This window comes from Ostrea edulis, chromosome 5 (genome assembly GCF_947568905.1).
Source record: "Ostrea edulis chromosome 5, xbOstEdul1.1, whole genome shotgun sequence".
In the NCBI taxonomy this organism is placed as follows: Eukaryota; Metazoa; Mollusca; class Bivalvia; order Ostreida; family Ostreidae; genus Ostrea; species Ostrea edulis.
The window spans coordinates 32,723,130-32,738,994 of record NC_079168.1 but is presented as its reverse complement, the minus strand read 5'-3'; the positions used below and the strand labels follow the sequence as shown (position 1 = coordinate 32,738,994).

The 15,865-nt window shown below is 35.4% G+C and overlaps 2 protein-coding genes across 2 annotated transcripts; both read right to left on the bottom strand.

The window, feature by feature from the left end:
* Positions 1 to 300: 300 nt before the first annotated feature.
* LOC125649282 (tripartite motif-containing protein 45-like) lies at positions 301 to 2,223 on the bottom strand. Its single transcript, XM_056166047.1, has 2 exons — positions 1,387 to 2,223; positions 301 to 687 (listed from the first exon to the last, which is right to left on the bottom strand). Exons 1-2 carry the CDS (start codon positions 2,221 to 2,223, stop codon positions 301 to 303), a joined length of 1,224 nt encoding a protein of 407 aa, XP_056022022.1.
* A 798-nt stretch (positions 2,224 to 3,021) lies between these two features.
* Positions 3,022 to 14,702, bottom strand: LOC125649290 (toll-like receptor 4). Its single transcript, XM_056165814.1, has 2 exons — positions 14,505 to 14,702; positions 3,022 to 9,208 (listed from the first exon to the last, which is right to left on the bottom strand). Exon 2 carries the CDS (start codon positions 9,201 to 9,203, stop codon positions 6,933 to 6,935), a length of 2,271 nt encoding a protein of 756 aa, XP_056021789.1. The 5' UTR covers positions 9,204 to 9,208; positions 14,505 to 14,702; the 3' UTR covers positions 3,022 to 6,932.
* Positions 14,703 to 15,865: the final 1,163 nt, after the last annotated feature.

The following is a 15,865-nucleotide window of genomic DNA, read 5'->3' as shown; positions in this document are numbered from 1 at the left end:
ATACCAAACTTGGCACAAACAGTTCCGAAAGGGACGAAAATTAAAGTGAGTACAAATGAAAATCTGGTAATTTATAACTACCCAATACTTCAAATCCTCCCACATTTACAAGTATATCAAAAGTTTATCAAACAAAAAAAATCTTGTATAACATCTTTTTAATGCGTGATAATCATTTACAGATATCAGATGAAATAAAGGTGAAGAATGCTTCACAATGAGAGACAGTACTATATATATATTCACTTTTCTGTAACGGACACGGTATACAGGATATGGCAACACCTCGTGAGTTCACAATTAACCATTCATTTCTTTTTTCCATTTGAATTCAAATATTTTCACTATCCCTCCTGCCTCACCGACAAAGAATCTGTTTCCACCCTCCTGGATGTTAATGCATTCCGGGCTCGTCACCACTCCGTTCAGAATTCTCACGACCTCACCACTCCTAGACAATATGTGGACATTGTTGCTGTATTTGCCAATTACGTATATATTCCCCACCCTGTCTACTGTTAGTCCACATGGCTTTTTTAATTCTTCATGACTGTAAGTGAATAAGATGTTTCCCTTTCTGTCTACTTTTCTGACTGTCGACGTACTGTAACTAGAGTAAATGACGCTTTCCTCATCATCGACTGCTACATCATCAGTATAAGATAAATCATTTGAGTATCTGACCCTCTGAAAATTACTGTCAAATGTTTGAACAGAATCACGAGTTCCTATGGCAATCGTATTTCCAAATGTCGATATTCCATAACACATACAATCAACTTGTATGGTTTGTAAGTTTTTAAGTGAATGAGATAGTTTTAATATTTTTCTGTCATCAGCGAGTCCAACAAGAACTTCATTTTCTCCAATGGCACAAACCCCCCACGGACTTCCATCTGTAGATATAATGTGCAGAATAACACCATCCATGCTGCATAGTACACATTTATTACCTGAAGAATCCGCCAGTAATAATTGATCATTCTGAAGGAAAACTCCACCGAACAAGTCGGCACCATCAACCTTGAATTCAGAAACTATTTTTACTTCAGCGTTCTTTACTTTGATCCAAATATATAGCATATCAGGGGTTTGGTGTTCAGCCGTGGTGATTGCTGCTAAGCAAGGTAAATTAATTAGCTTTTGTACGTCGTCGTGTAATTCAGTTTTTACAGATATTTTTAGTTGTGTGTAGTCCAATCTTTTCAAATTTTCATAAATATGTCTCATTTTACTGTATGACAAAACAGAGCAGATTTTCGGATTTTTTACACTTGCACAATTCCTCTGTGATATTTTTTTCGAATACCGAAGATATTGTAGTCTTTGTTCATAACATTTAATTGATTTTTCAAGTTTGCATTTTGATTCTTTGCACGATTTTGCAAGTTCATCCAAATGTGTTTCTTCTGAATTCTTAACAGCTTGGATGATTGCCGCTGTTGTGTCTGATATTTCTTTTGTAAATCTGTCAGAGGTATTGTCAATCTCATCGATGTTAACTCTCTCTCCTTTTATTAATCCCTCTATCGCTGTACATAATTTCTCTACATCATCCTGTAAATTCTTGACATTATCGTTTTCTAGGAGTTTCTCGGCAGCTTCCTCTATGTGACAGAGGCTGGAACAACCGCCATGTTCTTTAATAACACAAAGAGAACAGCACGGAGCGAGGTGATTTTCACAAAACACTTCAATTTTTCGACCCCCGTGAGTCTCACAGTTCTCTAGTCCTGGGTACTTCTGTGAGAGCGTCCCGGATATATTAGTGAGTGAGACTACCTCGTGATGACGAGAAGGGCGGGACCTCCGGTGACACTTAACACACTCATCACACAGAACATCGGAACACTCCACGCACCAGCTAGTTCCCCGCGCATCTTCTCCATCTTCTTTACAGGGATGACAGGGAATGGATGTCAAACTGACATCATTCACAGCGATGGAAGCGAGGAATTTATTTTCTGGGAAGACCCTGGCCCAGTCTTTGAACGAATACTGAGCAAACCTCCCGGGTGCCGGGACGAAAACTTGACAGAGGGGACATGGAAATCCTAGTGGAGGATTACAATCAGAACATGACGACTGGATGTGAGCTGATAAACAGGCCTCACAGAACGAGTGTGAACACGGCAAGCATCTCGGAGTCTTGTAATGTTCAAAACAAATACAGCACACTTTTAATCCGAAGTTCTCTTCCTCGCGTTCACTCGATGTGGCCATGTCTGTACATGTGTCTTCGATGAAATTAAAACGAAAGTACCTGTACCTAAATTTTCACCTCGCCCTGTCATGCGTGTTAACTGCGAATAATAAACCCGATCGACAATATAAATTGATATTCATTGACTTATTGCTAATTGCTGTTGTTGCTCAAAACTTACAGGTAAAAGTGATTTCTGTGAAAATGAAAATCACAGTTTAAGCGTACAGGGATGTCAATAGAAATACTTTGCACGAGTACTATTAATCGATATAACCTGATAACAAAGTTTAATGTTATGCGACTTTATTTACATTGCAAGTATTTATAGATATGTATGGAAAACCATAACCACCTTATGAAAGGTGAAGATAACTAACAGTACCTACATTTTCACCTCGCCGTGTCATGCGTGTTAACTGCGAATAACAAACTCGATCGCACTCTGTTATTGCTATTTGCTGTTGTTGCTCAAAACTTACAGATAAAAGTGGGGTACTACTAAACAGAGTACGTTAGAGTACTTTGGAGTACGCTAGTAAAATTTCAATATTTAATGCAATTCAATTGTTTATTTGTATGTATACCACTTAAATAAAGATGATTATAAAATAAAAGTGCAATATTTGTCAAAAGTATTTGGTATTTTAGCGATATTTTGACCAGAAAACATTAAATGTATTGAAGATTTATGGCATCCCGATCCCGATTATTAGTAGTTTGTTTTGAAAAAGTATTAAAATTTGATCGGGCTCGGAATCAAACGGTAAACTTTAACTTACAATAATTCCTAAAATAATGAAAACAAACACAATATATTCCAGATATACATTTATTAGGTTAAACTAAAGTAAGAACATCTACGAACAGCAGTTAAATTGCATTAAATTATGAAATTTTACTAGCGTACTCTAAAGTACTCTATCGTACTCTGTTTAGTAGGACCGGATAAAAGTGATTTATGTAAATGTGAAAATCGCAGTTAAAGCTTACAGGGATGTCAATAGAAATACTTCGCACGAGTACTGTCTATTAATCGATATAACCTGATAACTAGACATGGGAAGTCATTACTGCCTTATAGTTTAAATCAGCCTCATGTTATGTCGATACATTTTTTACGTTATTATGTTATGATAAACATTCATATGATCGAGATCGATACAGATGCAAAATGGCGCGCTCAAATCTAGACGGTGTGCATTCAGAATTATTAAATGAAATGGGGCTGATAATTTTGTGCCATTCTATAATTTGTCCTCTTTTCGTTTTTGAGGCGAAAAGACGACATAACGAAAATTAGCGAATTTTGGCTTTGAAATAACGAAAAGATGCCAAAACGACAAGATGTAGACAAAAAGAAAACCCGAAAATTATAGCGATCTATTTTATCGTGTTTTCGTTTGGCGTTTTGTCGTCTTGTCATATTGTCGAGGCGAAAAGAGGACGAAACGAAAAAAAACAACAACAGAACAATAATTAACATGAACTCCGGCTATCCCCTCTCCTACTTTAAAAAAGAAACGATACTACGTATCTGTATATCTCAACACCAAGAATCAATTGTTATACTCAGAGTTTCCTGCAATTTCATAGTCTTTTACAATGGAATGTTGTTATGTCCAAACTCAGACTAATATTTTTTTTTTATTGCTAATGATGAATTCAAATATGAGTACTGATGTCTCTCTTGTAAATTTCCACTATATTCTCAATATAAAATTTTAAAATAGTTGAAATTCATGAATGCTTGTAAGCTAACACTTAGTGGTCAATTTTCTCTCCTTCTGTGAAATGCCATTATACATTGAAATAGGAATTGAAATTGAAAATGGTGCAAGCAATTCATCCAAATAGATGTACTGTCTTTATGTACGTGCATTATCAGAAACTGCAAAATCTTTGAAGGGTCAAGCATTCAATACGAGAAAATATCTTACTTGTATCAGACAGCTATTTATGTGCACTTACGAAATGTTAGATGCTCTTTATTCTGATCAATCTACGAAACAAAATAATAAACTCCATTTTTTTTTTATTTCGACAGTTACAATACGTTGTGGTTTCTTTATGCAGACTACAATACACTGAACCCGTGCCAATCAGGATGTCTTGAATCGGGAGATTAGTAAAATTTCATTCAATAATTCTAAAAGCACACCGTCTGGATTTCAGTGTGCCATTTCGCATTTTTACCAATGTCGATCATGAAAGTCTATCATAACATAATGATGTTTGCACACAACGTAATGATGTAACCACAAAAAGTAATGAAGTAACCACATAGCGAAATGATGTAACCACATAAAGTAATGATGTAGCCACATAACGTAATGATTTAACCACATAATGTAATGATGTAACCACATAGCGCAATGATGTAACCACATAATGTAATGATGTAACCACATAAAGTAATTATGTAACCACATAATGTAATGATGTAACCACATAATGTAATGATGTAACCACATAGGGCAATGATGTAACCACATAAAGTAATGGTGTAGCCACATAACGTAATGATATAACCACTTAATGTAATGATGTAACTACATAACGTAATGATTTAACCACATAATGTAATGATGCAACCACATACCGCAATGATGTAACCACATAATGTAATGATGTAACCACATAAAGTAATTATGTAACCACATAATGTAATGATGTAACCACATAGCGCAATGATGTAACCACATAAAGTAATGGTATAGCCACATAACGTAATGATGTAACCACATAATATAATGATGTAACCACATAAAGTAATGATCCAACCACATAACGCAATGATGTAACTACATAGCGTAATGATGTAACCACATAATGTAATGATGTAACCACATAACGTAATGATGTAACCACACAACGTAATGATGTAACCACACAACGTAATGATGTAACCACAGCGCAATGATGTAACCACATAAAGTAATGATGTAACCACATAACGTAATGATGTAACCACATAAAGTAATGGTGTAGCCACATCACGTAATGATGTAACCACAAGAAGTAATGATGTAACCACATAAAGTAATGATATAACCACATAACTTAATGATGTAACCACATAACATAATGATATAACCACATAACATAATGATATAACCATATAACGTAATGATGTAACCACATAAAGTAATTATGTAACCACATAACATAATGATGTAACCACATAACGTAATGATGTAACCTCATAAAGTAATGATGTAACCACATAACGTAATAATGTAACCGCATAAAGTAATGACGTAACCATATAAAGTAATGATGTAACCACATAACATAATGATTTAACCACATAACGTAATGATGTAACCACATAACATAATGATGTAACCACATAATATAATGATGTAACCACATAACGTAATAGTATATTCTCTACCCAGAGTTCCGTTCGCTCCTCGCACTACACCTCTGTCAACGGCTTTTTACAGAAATCTTGTAAGAGTTTCTATTATCCAACATTTATGTTTTGGACTAAATATTTAGTCATATTATGATATGTTTTTGGTGCAATTAAATTGATGCTTACTGTAAATTATTTAAAATTGTCGTTTTCTGATCATAAATTTGGAACTACTTCGTAATATGCGTATAAATGTAGGACATACACGTGGTGGAGATTTAAATGTAAACATGGAATCAAAAGTAAGAAAGGCTGTAAAAATACGATATAACTTATAAAATAAGAGACAAACAGCTAAATGGTAAATATGTGCTTATTAAAGTGCCAGTGGGCTATGAAAAGAGCCTGATGTATCAGCTGTTGCCAGAACTTTTAAAGGGAAAGGAAACCGAGAATGATTGTTTGTATCATTTGATTATATTGTAACGTAATTCCAAGCGTTGACAGAGGTGTATGTGAAGCTTGCGTAATGCACCCTCTGGTGAGAGAATGCATAACGTAATGATATAACCACACAACATAATGATGTAACCACATAGCGTAATGAAGTAACCACATAGCGTAATGATGTAACCACATAGCGTAATTATCTAACCACATAGCGTAATGATGTAACCACATAGCGTAATTATCTAACCACATAGCGTAATAATGTAAACACATGACGTAAAAAATATCGATATAACTTAATGATGTAAACAGATAACGTAACGAGACGAATGTTCCCAAATTTCCCGATATAGTCGATAAACACGAGATTATGTACGTAAAGACACAGGAACAATATTCAACATTCCTTAGTTCGTTTTTATTTTGCCTATATTAAATATGTAACGTGGATATACACAAAGCCAAAAAAAACAAAAAAAACAACAACAACAAAAACCCACAATGGATATAAAATTGTATTAGTAAGGTCTCCTGAGGACTTAAAGCAAGAGGTCGAATCTTGAGTGAGTTATATAAAGATTGACCAGTGCTTGCTTAGCGCATGTGTACTTAATTTTAGCGGGGTTCAAATTTCACCGGCGTTGGTGGCGAAGGAAGAGCTCTAATGTATTGTTGAACTAAATTTTTAAAATTTCCATTAATATCTTATTAGATATAGAACAAGCGCCAAAATATCTTCACTTATATGGTATTTTTATCGAAAGTTAGTTTTGACTTCTGTTACAGATAATTTCTGAACAGATTGGATCTCTTCCTTCAGGGGTACGGTAAAACGGGTTAGAACTTGTGAATATCTTCCTTCAGGAGAATGGTAAAACAGTTTGAGCGCTATGCATCACTATGTAAATATCTAACATATCAATAGAATTTCAATGTTTCTTCAAGTTTAGAACAGAAAGCCGTTTTCTCGTCTTCGTCACCACATGCGGGGTATTCTAAATACGACATTGATTCGATCAGATCTATTATTGACATTGGCATCTTCTTCACGACATTTTTATCCAGTACTATCAATAACAACACATTACACCCGTCTCGAGAATAAATGGCTTCCATTCTTGCCATATTCAACTCAAACATACACCAATAAGATTCTAGAAAGTGTGACGTTATGAGGCAGACGGTGCGGTGACTGTTATGAATGGCGTTCGTGATGTTATCCGCGATTCCTGTCCCCGGGATGAAGTCCCGGTGATGAATACACAATCTCAGACCATACTCCTTCTCCAGGCGATTTGCCAAACTTTTCAGAAACACGGTGTCTTCATCTGCATACGATACAAATGCGTCAAAGCGAAACGTTTTTCCACTCCTTTCCTTTTGATGGCCGTCTCTTTGGTATTTTTCCCGGGCTACGTAGTACATGTACCGTAGCTTCCATCTATATCGGTATATCACACGACTAACACAGATTGTTAGAGCAGCTACAACTGATAGGGACGCCAGTACTATGACAGAGGTGTAGGAGGCACAATTCTTTTCCATCTGCTGCAAGAGAAAGTCAATATTCCGAATCTGTATTTTTGAAGAGTTTTCAAAAGAACAAGTGTAGTTTCCCAGATTTAGAAATTCAATGGATCTTGATTTTTGTATCCAGGATAGGAAGCCTAAATTTTCGCAGGTACATCTGAGATGGTTACCAATTAAATTGATTTGAAGTTTCCCTCTCTTTGCCACCGTATTCAGTGCTTCTCTGGTGTGTACATCGATTTCGGACAGCTGATTGTAGGAGAAGTCAAGAAGCTGTAATCTTTCCATATGCCTCATGTATACTTTAAATTCCCCAAGTGAGTTGTATGAGAGATTGAGAGTTTGAATTTGATTTAGATTTCGAAACAGTTTTTCGGGAAGAGTCACCAATCTATTGTGAGCTAGATTTAGTGAGGTTAGGCTGTAAAGTTTGTGGAATATCTTTCCATTTACATCATGTTCCAAATTACTTCCCAGTGCATTACGAGATAAGTCCAGATACGACAAGTTTTGAAAGTCAACAAAAAATGATGGGGATATGTGATTACAGAAATTATTTGATAAGTCTGCATACTGAATATTACCACTTCCATACATAGGTCCTTCCAACCTGTAGATGATGCTGTTCTGAAAATAAGCATGAGTAAGATGGGATGCACCGTTAACTGTTAAAGCAGGAAAAGCCATTTTGTACAAATTATCGTGAAAGTGAAACTGCTTTAATTTCCGTGGTAAATAAAATGTAACATTTTTGTGCACTGAATCTCCTAACATATTTCTTTTATAAAAATGGGAATGATCTTTCGATGCCAACTGGAATTGTGGTAATGAATCCCAAGCACGGGTACGTGGATTTATTTTTGTATCATTACATTTGAAAAATATTTCGTAAAGTTCTGTTTGGTGAAATGTTGATTGGAAGCTGACATGGAAAATTTCAAGATTTGGCATGTTTCCAAACTCAAGAATATAAAAGCCAATGCTTAATACGTTGTTATTTAAGTTAAGAACTTTTAAGGACTTGGGTAAATTTAGAAACACACCCCTCTCAAGTTCGTGTATCCGATTGGACGCCAGACTTAGTACCTCCAAAAGGGTATCCCTCAAGTGAAACAAATGCCTTTTCTTGACCGTCTGCGAATCTCCATACGTACATTGCAGATATTCAAAGTCAAGATTCCTGATTGACCTTGAATATTGAAGGTCATACGATATGTTTAAAATCACTTCTATGGTAAGTTGACGATTGTTGGAAATATTAAGAAACTCAAGCTTAGAACAGTTTCCAAAAGCGTTCAGTTGAATTTCTTCCAGCTTGTTATTCGAAATGTCGACGTTCCTCAAATTTGGATAAGACGATAATGAGGTTCGGTTTAACACGTGTAAAAGATTGCGTGATAAATTCAAATACGTGATTGTTTTTGGAAGACAACAAGGGAATTCTGAAATATTGTTTTGAGCAAGACTAATTTCACTGACATCTGCTCTAAATGCAGGCGCACGTGTCAAAGAGAGGTTTTCACAGATGGCAAATAGGTTTCCTTTTTGGAGTTGACTTTTCCGACATTTACATCGTTTCTCCGTAGAGCATTCAATCTGCGTGCATCTCACAACTGACGTGGAAAGAAAAATGATTGTCACCATCAACCTAATATCCATTGTTTCTAAAATGAAAGAGAAAGGGAGCATAAAAATCAACTTTATCAATCTGATGTGTAAGTCAAAGAAAAGAAGAATTTTATATGGGTTAGTAATATACTTAATGTGAAATTCAGTGACTATGAAACGCCACAACGCGGGTATCTCATTGAACATGAGATGTACACTTGCTTTCTGTGGAATCAAAAGATTTTGTGGGGCTCAATTTTCGTGGATACCCGTGTCCTACGAATTTCAAACCCCAATAAAATGCACCATTTATCCCTTTAGAATTTAAATGATTCCACAGTATTGTTTATAGTAAAGATCAGCGTATTGTATAACTGATCAAAATATAGGGTTCACGGTGGGTGTAACCGGTTGACAGGTAATGCTTACTCTCTTTAATATGATTTAGAGAAAAGTAAATGCAGAGAGAGAGAGAGAGAGTAAATTAGTGTGGAGGCAGTTTAAACCACCCCAAACCAAACCAAGTGACTCTGATGGACTACTTTAAGTAAAGTCAGTTAAAGAGCCTACCCGACTGAATGCTGGACCGGTTGCAGTTGCTAGGTGATTAGAGCGTTCATGACAGGGAGATCATGAGTTCGAACCCCTTTTATACCTTAACTGTGTCAAATCTCAGAGGTAAATATTAATGACTTCGATGTAGAAGTGAAAGTAGAGGTTATTGCGCAAGGTCCCGTGTCACGATAGACATTAGCAGTGCCACGATATACATTAGCAGTGCCACAATAGACATTAGCGGTGTAACCATAGAAATTAGCAGTGCCACGATAGATATTAGCGGTGCCACCATAGACATTAGGAGTGTCACGATAGACATTAGCAGTGTCACGATAGACATTAACAGTGTCACGATATATATTAGCAGTGTCACGATAGACATTAGCAGTGTCACGATAGACATCAACAGTGTCACGACAGACATTAGCAGTGTCATGATAGACATTAACAGTGTCACGATAGATATTAGGAGTGTCACGATAGACATTAGCAGTGCCACCATAGACATTAGGAGTGTCACCATAGACATTAGCAGTGCCAAGATAGAGAATTGCAGTGTCACGATATACATTAACAGTGTCACGGTAGATATTAGCAGTGTCACGATAGACATTAGGAGTGTCACGATATACATTAACAGTGTCACAATAGACATTAGCAGTGCCACGATAGACATTAGGAGTGTCACGATATACATTAACAATCCAACGATAGACATTAGCAGTGTCACGGTAGACATTAGCAGTGTCACCATAGACATTAGTAGTGTCACGATAGACATTAGCAGTGTCACGGTAGACATTAGTAGTGTCACGATAGACATTAGCAGTGTCACCATAGACATTAGCAGCGTCAACATAGATATTAACATGTTACGTTTCCCTAAGTTGCTAATGCACAAATTAATTCCCAGCGATTTGTGTTCGCGCATGGTTATTTTATAAAAACTAATTATATGTGGTCAACATAAATACTACTTAAAATATTGAAAGAATAAATATGTCATCTCTTTAAAGTGTTACACTTTAGCAGACCAAGGGATTTTCATTTCTTGAATTGTTCATCTCTTGATTGTAAATCATTGATTGTGTCAACACTTGCAGTAATTGCTTATCTCTTGCAAACAATAAAATATGTTACCTCTTGAATCATTCTACTTTTGTAAAAAAAAAAAAAAAAAAAAAAAAAAAATTTAAAAAAAAAAAAAAAACCCACCAAAAAAACCACAATAATAATAAACTCCCTGGCGTGTTTTATTACAAATACAGTATTGCATCACTGCTCTTTCACTTTTAATTATTTTTCAACACAATTTTATAGCCGATAATAATAATGAAATTACTTTAAAATTCCACTTCATAGAGAGTCAATTTCCCCCAGTAATCTTTTATGATATTTGTTTAAAGACGTGTTCCTATATAGGATTAAACACTCCGGACATTTTCCTCACAAACTGAATAAAAGTGCGAAGTTTGTGAGTAAAATGTCAGGAGTTTACACATCGATAAATTCTTCAAAAAGAATGTTTGATTCTTATAATTCCAATTCATTCGCTCTATTAACAATTTCAAAAATTTAATAGTTTCCGCGCACTACGTTTTTTGTTTCAGATGCGTATGAATACATCGCGTTCTCCGATTCATTGATGTGTAAACTCTCGTTCAGCTTTATTTTTGTCTAATCAAAACAACTGTAATAAATAACATTGGAATTATAAACATTGAAATCAAAAGCAAGCCTAATACAATGTCAATTTGAACAATCAATGCAATTAGTAATGACCCTTTTCACTAATGGAATAATCCAAAGTGAAAGTTATAAACCTTCGACAAACACTAGGGCGTGGTGTGCACGATTATAGAAAAGTAGAGCGATGCATTATGCATTAGCTACATGTACGATTGTCTTCCTTTATCCGGTGTGAGATGATTTGTAATTTGTGACAGCCATCTTGAACTGGACGTTGACTAAGTCACCTCGTAAAATGGCTGGACCGAAAATCGAACCCGGGACCTCTGCATTACTATGTATTAAGTAGTCAGGTGATCTAACCACTGAGCTATCCAAAAACAGAAGCCCACGGTCTATATAGCCCAAACAACTACAACTGTTTCAAGTTACAATTTAAGAAATGCAAAGGTGAAGAAATCGAACAGTGATCGATCTCTTAACTCCTATATGTAGAAGGAATATAAAATTAAAAGTAAGGCAAACACGGACCCCTGTATATACCGGAGATGGGATCAGGTGCCTAAGAGGAATAAGTATCTCATGTCGTCACACCCACTCTGAGCTCTATATCTTTTCACGTGAAACACGAAGAGGTGTACAGCTCGGATGTTTTTCTTGGTTGTACGCGATAATCGCGTTTTCTCGAGAATATCTCGCTATAGGGGAAGTGTTCCCAACCTGTTTAAAGATTGTCGTGTTACTGTCTCACGTGTACTGGATGTTTATACTCCAGGTATAAAAACCTTCTTACTTGCGGCCCAAAATATTTGTTCTCAGTGCGAGTTGGTCAGAACTATAGACAATGGGTAATATAATCAGTACCGTGTCACAATAGGACATTTAAATATGCCCTGCAGGTTTATAATGAAAATATACTCACTGCTTGTCATTGGGAATCGACGCATTTGAACAGAATTTCCCCCTCTGTACAAAACCACCTGAGAGATTCTTTTAGGTTTTGAATTTTCAAAAATATAGTTGAATTTTAAAAAGTTCTAATTTATATATTCATTGTATTCAAGTATATTGGAGAGGATTATTTAGTTGCAAGCACTTGTATCCAATCCATTTGTATGCATTATACAGTAACATATGCTTAAACCACAAGAGCCTAGGATATATGTAGGATGACTAATAGTACTGAGACGCATGCATATGTACGTATATACACGTGCAATGTTTAAGACTTCTTATTTTGGATCAACTCTTATTTCTGCGTTTTTCATTGAAATCTTTTGAAATTTATCTTTTAGTGATATGTAAACACCTGTAATATATCGACATGGTTAAATCAAGTAATCCAAAGACACGCGCATGCACTGAATTTTTATCAATGAAACGGTCTGAAAATTGTGATAGAGGTATAGATAAAGTTGCGCTTCACTTACTGGCGTTGTTAAAATCACTGATATTGCGCATGCCCGTACGTTTAATGCTGATTTAAGTATACTCAAAACTTCAATAAATTTTATGTTGTTTTAAAGGAATAATAAAGATCATTTTGTCCAAATTTTTTGAAAGAATTCAGTCCAACTGATTCATACACGTCATATCCTGTAAAATATAACAATTTTATACATCTATATCCTAATTAAAAACTATTACTAGTATAATCTTCAAATTATGTCCCTTGAATTTTTGCATCCTGGACAAAAATTCAATCTGCTATACAAGTTGGCTCTTAGAGTAACTTTTGACGAACATGCAATGATTTCAAAGTTTAAAAATATTCATATTTTTTAAAAATTATATTTGATAAAAATGACATAATTTGGGGTGAGAATTTTCCCCCCACCAAAAAGACCTTTACTATTTCTTTAAATGATTGATTGATTAAATATTTTTAACGTCCCTCTCGAGAAATTTTCACTCATATGGCGACGTCACTATTGCCAGTTAATGGCTGCAAAATTTAAGCCTATGCTTGGCGCTTACGGCCTTTGAGCAGGGAGGGTTCTTTATGGTGCCACACCCTGCTGTGTCACGGGGCTTCGGTTTCTGTGGACTCATCCGAAGGACCGCTCCATGCTTTTTTAAATGAAAGGCGAAGATAACGAACAGTGATCAACCTCATAACTCCTATAAGTTATAGTGTGCCCAGGGGTCCGTGTTTGCCCAACTAACTATTTTGTATTGCTTATAAGGAGTTATGAGATTGATCACTGTTCGTTATCTTCACCTTTCATAAGCAATACAAAATAGAGAGTTGGGCAAACACGGATCTCTCGATAAACCAGAGGTAGTATTAGGTACCTAGGAGGAGTAAGCATCCCCTGTCGACTGGCCACACCCGCCATGAGGCCTATATCTTGATCAGACAAACGGAGTTAACTGTATTCAAAATCGGTGTGCCAAGAACGGCTTAACAATCGGTATGAAACACAAATAAGTAATAAATGATAAATAAAGTTTGAAAACTTCTGTATTCATTTAGGGGCTCGCGGATTGGCATGTTGAAAGTTACAAACCTGGAAGTGCATGCATCTTTTGATTGGACAATGCTTTAACTTGAGACATGGAGGCAATTTATGCATCTTGTAATGTGTGCAAACTTTGCATGTCTGAAAACAATCCTTTTTATATTAACTCCGTATATGTACATGATGCTTATCATCCATGAAAACTTTTGCATTTTTGTTATCTCATTTATTTATGCCAAAATAAAGTTCTCACGATTGATTCAAGGTGAACGTTTTACTGCATGTAATGTAAGTGTCTGTCACATGATGGTACTTAATTAAATAAACAGCACCACTAGATGATTTGGTGTTTGGGGAGCATTTGTAACGGTCCCTACAACAGTTATATGTAGGGGTAGCGTTTAGTTATACGATATAGAGTAAGTTTGGGTAGTTCACGCTTCACAAACTGCGTATGATATAAACACTATCTTATGATTATGATATAGATAATATTATCATAGCATTATAATATGAACATTATCTTACCATTATCGTATAAAAATTATCTTTAAGTTAGCATTATGATATATATTATCTTACGACCGTGTGATAAAAGTTATCTTACGATATAAATATCAAAAAAAAAAATACAAAAACTTGCCTTTCTTGTTCACGTACACTTTTATCAGGTTATAAAAAACACTCTGAAAATTCTCGATCTTCTTTCTGCAATCAAAAGTAGAATGTATGGCACTTGAACACTTATTTAGACAGTGTCATGATGCGGAAGTACCAGGGTTTAAAGATCCTCGTCAATCCCTAATAAATTAAATTCTTAATCTGGTCAATGCTGAACAGGGACAGAATTGCATCTGATTTGTTATCATATATTTACATTTGCCAATGTGTTTCCTTATATTACAACACTAACGGAAATGACTTTTACTTTTTGAGGATTGAAGTCGGTCATGTAATCATACTTTTTGGCATATGAATACAATCACCGCTTCAAAAGTATTTGGGTACTAGGTCCTTTCACCTGGCTTCACAGCAACAGGAAATTGATATAAATAAATAATATCTATACAGAGCTTATTTTGTAAACAGACAAAAATTTCATGAATTAATAAATCAGAAACATTAAATTTGCCATTCAGTTATCGTCGGCAAAACTGCAACGTCTGCAATATGGTCATAGGCGCTCTGGTCATGGACAATGTAAATAAAGGCTCAAGAGCTATGGAGGAAATTTGAACTATGATCGTGACACTGTTGTCTATTAACATGTTAAATTTAGTTTTATGCAATCTGATTTGCTCAATACATGCTGTAAAAACAATTTAAAAGTATCAGAATTACAATTGAATCGTTTTCAACATTTTAATTTAAAAGATATCCAGAATTTTAGAATTACCACCCGTTCGGATATGTGCGAGAGCATGCTTGGACTATATCCCATTGAAGCGGAAATTGATCACCGAAAACTACCCATTCGCTTCCAATGCCTATAAAATCAGAAACTAGGTGCGATATGTGTAATTTGCCGGTCTCCCTGCATATATTAATGTTTTAACTACTTGCATACTAGAACATTTACCGATCCAGGTCACCGGGTGGTTTCTCGCATATGACAGCGAAATTCAGACTTGGGTGGACGATTTTGGACCTATTGATTAACATTTCACATCAAATAAACGCTACTTACTTCCTCATTTTTTCCTCAACAGCATCAACTGTTGACAAGATCTGTCATTTTAATGAAATCACTAAATATCCGATGTACTTAAAATCTCAAATACCTTAAAAATTGATCAAAACATTCTTGTGATATTGCACCTAGAGAAGGAAATTAAACATTATTTTTTGGCTTTCTTAATTCTTTGTTCTTGTTTATTTTATTTCATTTAGATTATTTTTACCCATTTTCCCTCTTTCTAAAGTGTTAGGTATTTGGGGTTTTTAGTGCGTTTCTCAAAATGGCAGTTAAAGCCAGGATTTGATGTTTTGTAAAATAAGCGACCC

Excerpts from the sequence above, each read along its gene's own strand:
- LOC125649282 (XM_056166047.1), bottom strand. The coding sequence starts at position 2,223 with ATGGCCACATCGAGTGAACGCGAGGAAGAGAACTTCGGATTAAAAGTG. Across the intron at positions 688-1,386 it reads AAACACATTTGGATGAACTT|AGGGTCAGATACTCAAATGA; the intron begins GCAAAATCGTGC and ends AGTAATTTTCAG.
- LOC125649290 (XM_056165814.1), bottom strand. The coding sequence starts at position 9,203 with ATGGATATTAGGTTGATGGTGACAATCATTTTTCTTTCCACGTCAGTT.